Raw genomic sequence first — 15,412 nt, 5'->3', positions numbered from 1 at the left:
CAGTAAGACAGATTCCAGCCTGTGGGCTGTATCCATTGCTGTCCTAAGCTCAGATATTTCAATTGCTTTCTGGTCTGTAAAGGGTACAAGTTCTATCCTGCCTTCTAAGACTGCAGACAGTTTAAAATGGGCTATGGCATCAGCACTGCCTATGAATAGAAACTTCTTCAGTAGGTTCTTGTTGAACTGGTTCATTTAGTAATTCACTTCTTTCTCTGAAGTTCACATAAACTAAAAATAATAAATTCACAAACTCCAAGGTAAAAACGACTTTCGCCTTTGTGTTACAATAGGCTTCTTCAGAGTTATTTGACACACACAAAAAAAACACTTTAATATCTTCACCACATTGAGACAACCAATCATCTTCATTAATTAGATGAGAAAAAATAAAAAAAAACTATTTAAAGACATATATGTGAAAACTGAAGTTGAAGTAAAAGAAGTTAGGTGGCAACTAAGATTGAATGCTATGATTGCAGCAGGTCTAAATGACACCATCTCTATAAAGCCAATTTTAAAACAAAGGGCAAATAAGATCTAATCCTGTAGGTCAAAGCTTCAGAATACAATAGATACAGTTTTGTATTATTCAGTAAAAGGTGTAGTTTTTAAATTTGTACATATTTATATTTACTGTTTATCAAGACTGATGTCAAATTGTTTATGAATGGTTTAAATTAATATGAATTTTGTTGCCAACAAGTCAGTGTATGTCTTTAAATATTTTTTTTTAAATTTTTTTCTCATCTAATTAATGAAGATGATTGGTTGCCTCAATGTGGTGAAGATATTTAAAGTGTTTTTTTTTGTGTGTCAAATAAGTCTGAAGAAGCCTATTGTTAACACGAAGGCAAAAGCACTTAGTTATTTGGTGTAATTCATTAAACAGTGCTCATTTTAAGCTTGGGGTTTGTGAATTTATTATTATTAGTTTATGTGGGTCATGTTTGCCTGCTGGCATATTCGTGTGTTTTAATTTCCCTGAAACTCACTTTATGTAGTTCTAAATCAGTGGGTGCGAGGCAGAAAAACTAACCTTAGATAGGATGTCAGCCTCACACAAGACACACCTGTACCCAGACAGACAGGCAGTTAGTCAGACAGACAGAAAGACATGCACACACAAGCATACACCTACACAAACATATATACACACAAACACACACATACACATGGTACTTTACCATTTTGGGATATAGAATGCTGTAGCTAATGTTACTATTTTAATCAAATATTGTAAATTTAGGAAAAATGTTGTATTTTAAGGGTTTTTGGTTTTAAAGCACTAAGAACTGTTTCTTTAAGATTATTCAGGTACTAGTATGTATTAAGTAGAGGAGAAATTCATACATGTTTTGGATAATGCGTCATTACTAGACCATTTGTGCAATTTAGTTTGGTATAAAAGGAGGGCTTGTTCAAGCTGTGATAACATTATTAGGATCTCAGGGGGAGGCTCATTGTCCTGTTTTCCTGATCCACTACAGTGTCAAGGGAGAGGTTCAGTGTCTAGTGTTCAAGTGGAGGCTCTCATGATGCCTCGTCCACAGATGTGACCTTATAACCCAGAAAGGGACCTGTGACTGCTTAGCTTCATAAGCTCTAAGGGAGGTATACAGTTTTGAGGCTGGAGTGGATGTTCTAGGTAAGGCCCAGAATCCATCAGGGCCTTCCTCCTTAGCTGGACCAGAAGATTTTTGTATACTGGACTTTTTAAATGGTGGAACAAATATACAAAGACCGTACATTTTGTTGGTGAGGCTATATTTCCATTATTTTGTTTGGCATCCTGAAGCTGTGAGCTAAATGAAACTCATTGTGTTGTTTACTTCTGGGTCCATTTGTGATGCCCGTGCCCTGGCCCAGCAATCAAGGAGCCTCAATCCTCACCACTAACACCAGAGAGGGTGTCTCATATATGAGGAAAGGATAAGAAATTGCACTTTACTGTGTGTGCAATTTCCCTTAAGAGCACACAGAGATCACAGTCAGTCCGGGGCTGGTCGCTCCCTTGCTCTCCTGGTCCCTAATAAGACTCCCCACTGGCACAGCTATAAGGTCCAGATCTCAGCCAGCTGGGCAAGCTAAAATTTCCAGCACCTCTGTGCAACCAGTGCTTTGCATCCCTGCCCCAGTAGCTGACACACACACACTTTGAGATAAGTTTATACAACCACACAGACACTCCTGGGGAAGGCTGGCGCAGGTTCTCCAGCTGTGCCCTTTTTACCCAGACTATATGGTAGAAATCACTGCCACCACCCAGCTAATACTTATCAGCTACTCAAAGGCCCTTAAAAGGGTGTCCAATTATTACTGTGCAATATTATTATCCAATTGGTAGTATAGCCCAGGGCTAAAGCTATAGGAGTGGCTTTGCACAATTTTACCAGAGGCATACAAGTACTCTAAAGAGCTTAAATTATCTCTACACAAACCACCCACAGTTAAAAGATTTAAAAATATTTAATAATAAATAATTAAAACCATAAGACAATACTTTCTACTACACAGTCAGTGCTAGTCAAGAGAGTTCAGAGATCACACAGAAATACTTAAAATAAATCAGTAGTACAGTTATGACATCACAGAAAAACACTTAGTCTTAACTTTCTAATTCCTAGCTACTTCTAGGAGAAAACACAAGTCTGAGATAACTTACATAAGACAACATGCAGAGTGCTGAGTTGGATAGTCAGACAAAAATACTTACAGTCTCTCTCTGAGCAATAGTTTTTAAAATCACTAACACACATTTCTGTTGGGCCCTCCCAGATTACATCACTTTTCACACTTGGGATTCCCAGTATACACATTACATCATTTTTGACACTTAGCCTGGGGTTTCCAGGCCAACAGGCTACATTATTTAGCAAGGTAACATCTGCTCAGGAAGCTACAACAATAAAAGACATTTCACATGTACACTCTAGTAATTATTCTTTAAGTTAAAACAATAGAAAGAATGTGCTAGCCCAGACCAAATGGCTCTGAGCTCTGGAGATCAAAGGACATACAAGACATAATTTTAATTTCAAAGAACAGATGTGAAATGCTTGACTTAGTTTTCTTTACAGCAGAGGGCAATGTTGCCACATTGTTGAAGTTCAACATTTAACAGCCTATTCTTTCATTTAAGAAAACCAGCCTGTATCTTACATTGATATTTACAAATGAAATAATTATCTATAAAATTCTATTTGGCTAGGCTGGCAGCCTTCACCCATCTCTACCAGTCCCCCCCCCCCCGGAGAACTCAAGCTAGTTTTTTTTCAAGTGACCCTTGAGAAACGCCGCTTGAGAGGGTTAGGTCTGAGTATACCTACCCCATTCCCTGTCTTGAGAGCCCATCTGCATTGGCATTGCTACCCCCAATGTGGTGCTGCACTGACATATCATATGCTTGCATCCCTAGGCTCCATCTTATCAACTTGGCATTTTGCTGGCTGGCTCTGTTTAACCATATTAGGGGGTTGTGATCTGTCATAACAGTGAATTTCCTTCCATATAGATAAGGCTGAAGTTTATGCAATGCCCACACTATAGCTAGACATTCCTTTTCTACAGTTGCATAACATTCCTCCCTGGGTTTGGGCCTATGACTGAGATAAACCACTGGGTGCTCTTCCCCCTCTGAGTAAATCTGGCTAAGTAGAGCTCCCACACCATGGTTTGAAGCATTCACCTGCACAACAAATTATTTGCTGTAATCTGGACTGGCTAACACTGGGGATCATCCCAAAGCTTATTTAAGCTTCTGGAATGCCTGCTCACATGCTGTGGTCCACACTACCTTATCTGGCCTGTTCTTCCTTGTCAGGTCTGTGAGGGGAGCAGCTATGGTACTATAACTGGGGACGAACTTTCTGTAGTACTCTGCTGTCCCTAAAAATGCCCTCACCTGCTTTTTAGTAACAGGTGCAGGCCATGCCTGAATGGCTTCCACTTTGGCAGGTTCTGGCCTTATCTTCCCACTTCCCACTCTATGTCCTAGGTAGGAGACCTCTGCCATACCCACCTGACATTTGCTCAGCTTAATGGTCAACCCTGTCCTCTGTAGTCTGCCCAGCACCTCCCTGACATGCTGAAGGTGCTCTGGCCAGGAATGGCTGTAGATGGCAATATCATCTAGGTAAGCAAGGGCAAACCCTCCTGCTCCTGCCTGGATATGATCTACCAGCCTCTGGAAAGTCGCTGGGGCATTCTTCATCCCAAAGGACATCTTTGTGAACTCATACAAGCCAAAAGGAGTCACAAAGTCTGACTTCTCTGTAGCACTGGCAGTCAAGAGCACCTGCCAGTAACCCTTGGTAAGATCAATGGTTGTAAGATACTTAGCCCCACGTAGCTGCTCTAGGCATGAGGTAAGCATCCGACTCTGTGTGACTATTTAATTTCCTGTAGTCCACACAAAACCTGGTGCTGCCATCCTTCTTTGGCACCAGCACCACTGGGGAGGACCAGGGACTGTTGGGAGTCTTGAATCACCCCTAGTTCCAACATCTCCTGTACCTCCTCCCTCAGAGTCTGTTTCACTCTCTCAGGCACTCTGTAAGGTGCCTGCCTAATAGGCCTTTGGGGTCCTATATCCACCTGGTGGCTGCCCCAAATGGGTGCACCCTGGTTTCCCAGTGAACATGTCCCCAAATTCCTGCAACACTGCTCAGATTTCTCGAACCTGGGTAGGAGATAGTTGCATGGACATTGCTACCTCTTCTGCTGAGGTGTCAGCCCGAGCCTCACTGAGGAGATCAGTCCCCAGATCTCCCTCAGACTCCTCAAGCAATCCACTGCAAATGCTCAGCACAAGGGCCTCCCTATCATGGTAAGGTTTCATCATGTTAACATGGTACAATTTGTGCTCCTGTCTTCTGCCTAGCAGTTCCACCATGTAATTAACATCACTTACCTTTCTTACCACATTGTAGGGACCCTCCCAAGCTGCTTGCAGCTTGTTGTGTCTGACAGGAATAACAACCATTAACTGCTGTCCCACAGCATACTCTTTAGCTCGAGCATTCCTGTCATACTACACATTTTTCTGTTGTTGGGCTTCTGCCAGTTTCACCTGGGTCAAGCCCATGAGTTCCCTGAGCCTTGTCCCGAGGTTTAGGACGTATGCCACAACAGACTCCTTGTGAGATTCACACTCACCCTCTCACTCATTTCAAATCAAATCTAGAGGTCCTCTCACCCTATGCCCATACAGCAATTCAAAGGGTGAAAAAGCTGTGGATTCCTGCGGAACTTCTCTCTAAGCAAACAACAGATGAGGCAAATATTTGTCCCACTCCCTCTTAAAATCATCTGCAAATGCCTGTAGCATGGACTTGATTGTAAAGTTTAACCTCTCAACAAGACCATTAGTCTGGGGATGTTAGGGGGTGGTCTTCATGTGCTTCACCCCACAAGACTTCCACAGACAAGCCAGCAGGTCTGACATGAAATTGGCATCGCTGTCAGTCAGCATTTCTTTTGGGAAACCTACCCTGCTGAAAATTTCTAACAAAGCATTTGCCACCTTCTCTGCCTCATTGGAGGACAAAGCCACTGCCTCAAGATATCATATAGCATAATCCACTACCACTAGGATATACTTTTTCCCTGTGGAACTTGGGGTACTCAGAGGACCCACAATATCCATAGCTACCCTCTGAAATGGCTCTTCAATCACAGGCAAAGGCATCAAAGGAGCTGTCACCCTGTCTCCTGCCTTGCCTACCTTTTGACACTGCTCACAGGTCCTGCAGTACCTTGTTACATCTCTGGAAATTCCATGCCAATAGAAGTTCTGCAAAATATACCTCATTGTACATTTTATGCCCATATGACCTGCAAAAGGAATTTCATGGGCTATGGCTAGAAGCACCAGACGGTAGCCTCTAGGCACTACCAACTACTGTACTCTCTCACCTTCTAGCCCTCTGTCAGGGGTCCACTCTCTGTATAGTAACCTTTTGTCCCAGTATACAGATTCCCCCTTTCCTTGAGAATCAGGTGCCTCCCTAACTACCTGCCTCAGGCCTTGCGATGTAAGGTCCGAGAGCTGAGCCTGTCTCAACTCTCTCCTTGTAACCCTTCCTAGCTCCCCTTCCACAGGAAATCTGGCATCCTCTGACAGTGGTGCCTCACTGTCAGCCTTGGTACTACTACTCACCTCTACCTTTGCAGTCCCTCTGTCCAAGGAAACATCAGTACCCACAAGCAGCTGTGGCTCACCTTCAGTTTCACTGCTACAGAGTAGCTCACTCCCTGAAGTAACTACCTCACCAGTCATGGCTGCAAGTATGCAGTCTGTCTGGGAATCCCCCAGGCTACCAGACCCAAATGCTTGTCTCCTAGACTTACTATGTGTAACTGCATAAGCACATGGTACTGCCTCATACAAATCCTTCCCTATCAGAACATTTGCAGGATGGTAGTTTAGTACCCCTGTTGTCTCAAGACAACCTACTATTGGCATTTTGTCTTTCCCACTTACTGGCTCTTTCACCTTTGGTTCTCCACCTTGCCTCTGTGGACACCTGTATGCCACATGGCCCCACTGGTTGCATTCAAAGCATTTAACCCAAGCTCCTGGACATGTATCTGGACTAGTGGCTTCCCCTGCTACTGGCAGATTCTGTTGTGGCAGTCTGTGCTGCCCACCATGGGTTCCTTTAGACATATGAGCAGTACTGGGGGTCCCCTTCCTGTGCAGGGCTGCCCTGCTTGCCAGGTATAGGTCTCCCTTCTTCCCCAACTCATCTGAAGTAGCACATTGTCTATCAGCTAACCAGATCCTCATGTCCTCAGGCAAAGTGCTTATGACTTATTCCCTCACCAAAAGGTCTGCCAGCTCTTCAAAAGTGGTGACCTGACATCCACTCACCCACCTATGGAAATAAGTGCTCAGTTCAGCAACATATTCACACACACTTTCATCTGCCTTGCGTCTATGCTCATGAAACTTTTTCCTATATGTTTCAGGTGTTAGCTTAAACAGTTCTAAAAGACATTTCTTTACAGCAGTATAATCAAAACATGCAATGTCAGACATTTTGTACTGAACAGTTACAGCTTTACCATGGAGTAAGGGGATCAGGAACCGTACCCAGAGCTCTTGGTCAACCTCATACTGTTTACATACCCTCTCAAACATATGAATAAAACTATCAAAATGATCCCCCTCTTTAAACTGCGGAAGAAATTTACTGACCTTTTGTGCTTCTGGGGTCCAGTTACTCCCTTCCCCATTACCTCTATGACTCTGGTGAAGAGTCATCTCCTTCGTATGCTGCCTCTGCCTCTCTTGTTCCTCAGCTTGCAGATGTAACAGTTTCTCATTCTCCTCAGCCTGCAAACGTCAAAGTCTCTCATTTGCTTCTAATTCCACATGCCTGACCTCCAACTTAAGTCTCTTTAGCTCCAGCTGGATTTTTAAGTCCATTGCAGAAAAGTTGAGCTGTCCATTCTCTGAGGGAATTATATCTCCACTGCCAGTCTGATTGTCCTCCTGGTTGCTGTTTTCTGATGCAGCTGTAACCAAGGCTGCAATCAAGTCTGCCTTAGTCAGGTTTCCATGCACTAGTCCCCTAGCCTGGCACATCTCCATCAGCTGGCTCCTTGTCAGATTTCCATACCCCCTGCTGACATGCTGCCTGCTCACCCTGACTAACTAAGCTAACAAAAGAAATAAAACAATTGTGATCTGAACTCTGAGTATTCACTGCATGGCTGTTTTAGAGTACAAAACACCTTCAAAGCTCACTGTACACAAGCTACAGGATTCACTCTACCCACACCACTACAAGCCAATTAGTATTTACCAACTAATTAATATGTGATGTGGATATCCCACCGCTGCCAAACACATATGTGAGGATATCCCAACCACTGCCACCAATTAAAATGTGATATGGATATCCCTCCACTGCCAACCAATTAATATGTGACCCCCATGCCCTGGGCCAGCAATCAAGGAGCCTCACCACTAACTCCAAAGAGGGCATCTCATATCTGATTAAAGGATAACAAATATACACAGTAAGGTGCAATTTCCCTTAAAAGCACACAGAGATCACAGTCAGTCCAGGGTTGGTCGCTCCCTTGCTCCCCAGGTCCCCAATAAGACTACCCACTGGCACAGCTATAGGGTCTAGATCTCAGCCTAGTGGGCAAGCTAAAATCTCCAGCACCCTTTCTGTCCAATCAGTGCTTTGTGTCCCTGCCCAAGTAGCTGACACACACACTTTGAGATAAGAGTTTACACAACCACACAGACACTGCTGGGGAAGGCTGGCAGAGGTTCTCCAGCTGTGCCCCTTTTACCTAGACTATATGGTAGTAACAGCTGCCACCACCCACTAATAATTATCAGCTACTCAAAGGACCTTAAAAGGGTGTCTAATTATTACTGTGCAATATTATTATCTAATTGGTAGTATAGTCCAGGGTTATAGCTATAGGTACAATTTTACCAGAGGCATACAAGTACTCCAAAGAGCTTAAATTATCTCTACACAAACCAGCCACAGTTAAAAGGTTTTAAAATATTTAATAATAAATAATTAATACCACAAGACAATACTTTCTACTACACAGTCAGTGCTAGTCAAGAAAGTTCAGAGAACACACAGAAATACTTAAAATAAATCAGTAGTACAGTTCTGACATCACAGAAAAATACAGTCTAAACTTTCTAATTCCTAGCTACTTCTAGGAGAAAACACAAGTCTAAGATAACTTACATAAGACAACAGGCAGAGTGCTGAGTCGGATAGTCAGACAAAATGCTTATAGTCTCTCTTTGAGCAATAGTTTTTAAAATCACTAACAAACATTTCTGCTGGGCCCTCCCAGATTACATCACTTTTCACACTTGGGTTTCCCAGTATATACGTTACATCATTTTTGACACGTAGCCTGGGGTTCCCAGGCCAACAGGCTACATTATTTAGCAAGCTAACACCTGCTCAGGAAGCTACAACAATAAAAGACATTTCACATGTACACTCTAGTAATTATTCCTTAAGTTAAAACAATAGAAATAATGTGTTAGCCCAGACCAAATGGCTCTGAGCTCTGGAGATCAAAGGGCATACAAGACATAATTTTAATTTCAAAGAACAGATGTGAAATGCTTGACTTAGTTTTCTTCACAGCAGAGGGCAATGTTGCCACATTGTTGAAGTTCAACGTTTAGCAGCCTGTTCTTTCATTTAAGAAAACCAGCCTGTATTTTACATTGATATTTACAAATGATAGAATTATCTATAAAATTATATTTGGCTAGGCTGGCAGCCTTCACCCATCTCTACCAGTCTTCAGACCATTGTCATTTAAATACTGCAGCATTCATACCTATGGGCAATTTGGAGGATCAACGGTTCATTTAAATCATGTGTTATGCAAACTTATAGATAGTCACAAGGCTTTATATCTAGACTTAGTATGCATTTGTGGTTCAGTCCGTGTAATACTGTGAAAAGGCCTGGAATGGAATAAAATATAAAAATAAGTGTTTTATTGTAATATCACTTGAGCTGCACTATTAACAAATACATTTAACAAAATAAAAAAAAATAGTTCTATTTTGTGTTGTGATCATTTGTGTAGTACCTTGAAGGTGGTTCTAAATTCTGGACCAGCATCCCTGGAGCTGAATCGTGATAGCCGTACTTCATAACGGTTTAGACTAGATTCACTGCAACCACAGAAAATAAGGGACAGTTGTCAAAACAGTAAAACTGATACATATTTTATAGACAAGTCTTTTTATTCAAACTAATTAGCAAACAGAAACAGCAAACAAGTAAAATATGGATGGACTTACAGTAATAATATTTATTACAGAATCACTATTATCTAAAATAATTAGATTTTGGAACACAAAGCCTAGCATCTTGTCCAGTCATTGAAAAAGTACAGATTTAATTGTACCACCTTGTCCATGTCCTTTACTACCACCTCATTATCCCATACTCCTGTCTTATTCCCATTATTTACTTGAAAGGTCACATGGTGCAGTGCTTCCCATGTGCTAGACACCGTAAGAGGCACTTGTTAGTGCATTTTGCTCTGGCTTTCGCATCTAGTCAATACAACTTCATTGCTGCCATTTCTTCTAAGGGTTTAAGAACCTTGTCTATGGATATAAGATCCTGCTATTTATATTTCTTTGTTATTGCTTTTTCAGCAACTAACAGGATCACTTGGGTCACAGCCCTTTCAGATGTTGCCCATATCCCCATTAATGACGTTGACATGGAAGAAAAAAGATTCTGGTCGAGATGTACCCACCCTAGTCAAAATTTATTTACTGCCCAGCCTAATTATAGCTTGTATTGTTTTAGCTTAGGACACACTGATAAAATATGATTCCAAGACCTGACGTATCCTGTGTTGTATCTTCATCAGAGAGCAGGAACTCTGGGAAACATGGCGTTAAGACTTCTAGATGTACAAGAATACTTGTGTATACATTTCCACCAAATATCTGAATTTTCATTCATGGTATATTCCCTCTAACACTGCACCCAAAATATTTTTTTACTCCCTTAAGGCTTTGAAACACCCAGGATTTGCAGACTATCTTTGCCTAAGTCCACCCTCTACTACCCTACCTGCTTCTCATAGTTGAAAGTAACATTTGCTGAACATATATACAATATTGTAATCAACCCAGCTACTGGGGATGCACAAGCCAGTGTATTTCTTCATGCCGGTCCCAAGCCAGTATAAATGGGGAGGGTTATGTCAGGAAGGGCGTCCAGTGTAAAATGTTTGCCATATCAAATATGTGGACAACAATACAGATTTCCATACTGGATCAGTGAAAGCCTGGGTTAACAATGACTGCCATCCAGAATAAAAAAAGAACACAGTTACGTAAAATCACTAAAATTTATTGCAGCAAAGCTTTCGGGTTTCCCCTTCCTCGGTGCTATGATAAAACTATTTCAATTCACATTTAAATAATGAGAAAGTAATTGATCATATGACACAGCCAACCAATAAAAACATTTGAAAAACAAGAAAACAACAAAACAACATTTAGAAAACATTTAAAAAACCTCACCACAGCAAAATAATTTACAAAATAATGTGAATTGAAATAGTTTTATCATAGCACTGAGGAAGGGGAAACCCGAAAGCTTTGCAGCAATAAATTTTGGTGATTTTACGTAACTGTGTTCTTTTTTATTCTGGATTTTGGATTTTGTTTACTGAACACAGTGCACCACAGTGTTTCTCTTTTACTGGTTAACAATGACTTCCACCAGTACTTTTAGCCAACAGGGTGCAGGTGGAAATTGGGCTACTATTGGCTGAAGGAAAAGGAGAAATAGAGTGGGAAGGCATGCCTGGAGGCAGGAGGAGAGGAGGAAGGTTAAGAGTTTGGAAGTGAGGGTAGGAACTTTAAATGTTGGCAGTATGACTGGTACAGGAGAGTATACAGAGGAAGAGGATGGCGAAGAAGAAGTGGGATTGTCAGAGAGGTGAAGAAAGTAGACAGGAGTACAAGGAGATGAGGCATATGGTGAGAGAGAGGTGGCAAAGGCTAAGGATAAGGTGTATGGTGAGTTGTATGAAAGGTTAAGCATTAAGGAGCGAAAAAAGGACCTGTATCAATTAGCTAGACAGAGGTACTGAACTGGGAAAGATGTGCAGCAGGTTAGGGTGATAAACGGGAATGAGGAAAATGTACTCCCAAGCAAAGAGTGTGTGTTGACCAGATGGAAAGAGTACTTTGAAGAGTTGAATTAAAAGAATGAGAGAGAGAAGGTTTGATGATGTGGGGATAGTGAAATAGGAAGTGCAACAGATTAGCAAGGAGGAAGTAAGAATAGCTATGAAGAGGATGAAGAATGGAAAGGCTGTTTGGTCTAGATGACATACCTGTGAAAGCATGGAGGTATGTAGGGGAGATAGCAGTAGAGTTGCGGTGGTGCAGCGATTAGCATTGCTGCCTCACAGCAACAGGTTTTCCGGTTCGATCCTCAGCAGGGGTGCCTTCTGTGCGAAGTTTGCATGTCCTCCCTGGGTCACGTGTGTTTCCTCCGGGTGCTCCGGTTTCCTCCCACATCCCAAAGACATGCTGTAGGTGGATTGGACACTCTAAATTGACCCTAGGCATGAGTGTGTGCATGCATGTTTGCGCCTTCTGTGGAAGGTTGGGCACTGGGCTGGCAACTTGACATTGTAAAACTCCACTGCCAGTCATGAGCAGACAGGTGATCCAATGTGGCGACCCCTAACCGGGAAAATCCGAAAGAAGAAGAAGAAAGCATTAGAGTTGCTAACCAGATTGTTTAACAAAATCTTGGAAAGTGAGACGATGCCTGAGGAGTGGAGAAGAAGTGTATTGGCACCAATTTTTAACAATAAGGGTGATGTGCAGAGCTGTAGTAACTACAGAGGGATAAAACTGATGAGCTACAGGATGAAATTAGGGGAAACAGTAGTGTAATCTAGGTTAAAAAGGGAGGTGATGATTAGTGAGCAGCAGTAAGGCTTCATGCTGGGAAATAGCACTACAGATGTAATATTTGTTCTGATGGTGTTGATGGAGAAATATAGAGAAGGTCATTGTGTCTTTGTGGACTTAGAGAAAGCATATGATAAGGTACTTAGAGAGGAGTTGTGGTATTGTATGAGGAAGTCAGGAGTTGCAGACAAGTATGTAAGAGTGGTACAGGATATGTACGAGGGCAGTGTGACAGTGGTGAAGTATGTGGTAGGAGTGACGGATGCGTTCAAGGTGGAGGCAGAATTACATTAAGGATCAGCTCTGAGCCCTTTGTTATTTGCAATGGTGATTGACAGGTTGGCAGACAAGATCAGACAGGAGTCCCTGTGGACTATGATGTTTGCATATGACATTGTGATCTTTAATGAGAGTAGGGAACAGGTTGTGGAGACCGTGGAAAGGTGGAGATATGCTCTAGAGAGGATAGGAATGAAGGTCAGTAGGACCAAGGCAGAATATATTTGTGTGAATGAGAGGAAGGACAGAAGAATGGTGAGGATGTAGGGAGTAGAGTTGCTGAAGGTGGATGAGTTTAAATAATTGAGATTAGCAGTTCAGAGTAATGGTGAGTGTGGAAGAGAGGTAAAAAAGAGAGTGCAGGCAGGATGGAGCAGGTGGAAAAGTGTGTCAGGAGTGATGTGTGACAGACAGGTAACAGTATGAGTGAAAGGGAAGGTCTACAATATGGTATAGTGAGACCAGCTATGTTCTATGGGTTGGAGACAGTAGCACTGATGCAAAGACAGGAGGTGGAGCTGGAGGGGACAGAGTTAAAGATGTTAAGATTTGCACTGGGTGTGATGAGGATGGACAGGATTAGAAATGAGTACATTAAAGGGTCAGCTCAGGTTGGACATTTTGGAGACAAAGCCAAAGAAACAAGATTGCGTTGTTTTGGACATGTGCTGAGAAGGGGTGCTGGGTATATTGGGACAAGGATGCTAAGGATGGAGTTGATAGGTAAGAGGAAAAGAGGAAGGCCTAAGATAAGGTTTATGGATGTGGTGAGAGAGGATATGCAGGTGGTTGGTGTGAAACAGCAAGATGCAGAGGACAGGAAAAAATGGAAACAGATGATCCACTGTAGCGACCCCTAATGGGAGCAGCCAAAAGACAAAGAAGATGCATAGTATTGTAATCAAGAATGTTATTCTGTTTAAGGAAAGTTACCCACTGAGCAGCTAAATGGTTACAAGGGAGAGGCCTTAGATTTTTGCAGTTTGCCCATCAACCCCCTGTAAACCATGCAATCACTTGTTGAAAACCCACCACTCTTTTGCTTCAGCCCCAGTGTTTCACCTCCAAGCTGTCTAGTAACTTTTCCTAATTTATCAGTTTCCTATTAGACTTAACCCTCCTAAAGGAGAGTAACAACTTGACTTTACCTTTCAACACCACTAGTAGAGACACAAAATTTTCCCTTTAGTAATCCATACCTAAAACTCTGAAAAACCACTCTGTAAACTGCCCACTCCATTAACAAAGTTACATTCTGGCCTTTCTATCCCAAATATCTTCCATCTCAGTCTATGCTAATGCCTGCTAGTTTGTGCTTCAACATATATTTTGTAACTATTTCACCCAGGATGCATCTGGAAGAAAGGATATTGTTTAGTTTATGTATTTCATTTGACTGTTATACTGAAATGGATACCACACACCTGAAATGCAATGCAAAACATGGCTTCTGTCGCTAGCAAGAATAGTAATGTGAATCAGTCGGGCTATTTCTGTACTTTAAAGTTATACTACATTAGAATTACAAATTATTTTGTCTTATTTATATTTATGAATTTTCTATCATACTGTTTGTATTTTTGAGCCATGCTTGAGAATTGCCATTAATTTAGTCAGTACAGTTATATATGCCATACAATCAGTCTAAATAAATAATTCAGACATGCTGAAATCCTACAAGATGACTTACATTTTTAGACTTATGTTTTACGATAAATTAAAGGGAAATAGTTTTAAGGGTATCAGAAAGTGTTTCTGAATTTATATGTCTCAGTCTGTCTCTTCTTTCCTGCCTAGCTTATGCATCAGCATAGGGTTTACCCTCAGATAAAAAAGTGAAACCTCTAACCCTTCTAAAGAGCAACCTTACACCCACACCTGATGATCCTACCTTACAAGACGGTGATGTTCACCCCAACCCTGGCCCCATGAACCCTTCTCTTCAAACATCCAGACCAATCTCCAATGATACCCTTCTCTTAGGGCATCTTAACATACGTAGTGTAAACAACAAAGTACCCTACCTACATGCCCTCCTAGACACTCACTGTTTTGACATTCTATGTCTCTCTGAAACCTGGCTTAAGCCAGCCACCAAAGACACTGAAATTATACCCCAAGGCTATAATATACTAAGGCTTGACCATACTAAACGAAAGGGTGGTGGAGTAGCGATTCTGTTTAAGAATCATCTCAACATCTCTACATCTCTTCAGCCTGTCCAACCCAGGACAGTAAAGTGGAAGCCATCATCACTAAACTCCAACTAAATGCAAAGAAAGCCCTTTACATCATCTGCATGTACATACCACCTGGTAACAATATACCTATCATAGAAGACTTTCTTAGTTGGGTTTCCATCAACTACCCCCAAGAAACTATAATTCTTGGTGACTTTAATATAGACTGGAATACTATTAACGCTGACAATCCCACCTCTCACATTAACTTAATGGCTTCACCCAAACCATTACCTCTACTACAAGGCTTAATGAACTAAGTAAAAAACAGACTATTTTAGACTGGATACTCATAAACAAAGTTAACATCACATATAAAGTAGGAACTATGCCTAATGACCTCAGTGATCATTGCTTAACCTATATTACAAGAGAGAAGACTGACTATCTACACCTCCCTAATATAAGAAAAATACGTTCT

At 41.7% G+C, this 15,412-nt stretch overlaps 1 protein-coding gene across 1 annotated transcript in view; it reads right to left on the bottom strand.

Moving 5' to 3' along the window:
- Positions 1-15,412, bottom strand: part of ITGA10 (integrin subunit alpha 10) — an 837,220-nt gene that overhangs the window by 104,703 nt on the left and 717,105 nt on the right. Inside the window, exon 24 of the mRNA XM_044079978.1 lies at positions 9,604-9,688. Within this exon, the coding sequence (XP_043935913.1) occupies positions 9,604-9,688 (85 nt within the window). The remainder of the gene's footprint in view (positions 1-9,603; positions 9,689-15,412) is intronic.

This window comes from Protopterus annectens, chromosome 8.part0 (assembly GCF_019279795.1).
Source record: "Protopterus annectens isolate FY-2018-M chromosome 8.part0, PAN1.0, whole genome shotgun sequence".
NCBI lineage: Eukaryota > Metazoa > Chordata > Ceratodontiformes > Protopteridae > Protopterus > Protopterus annectens.
Note: the sequence above shows the minus strand (reverse complement) of the source record. Positions and strands in the feature narration are given on the sequence as shown.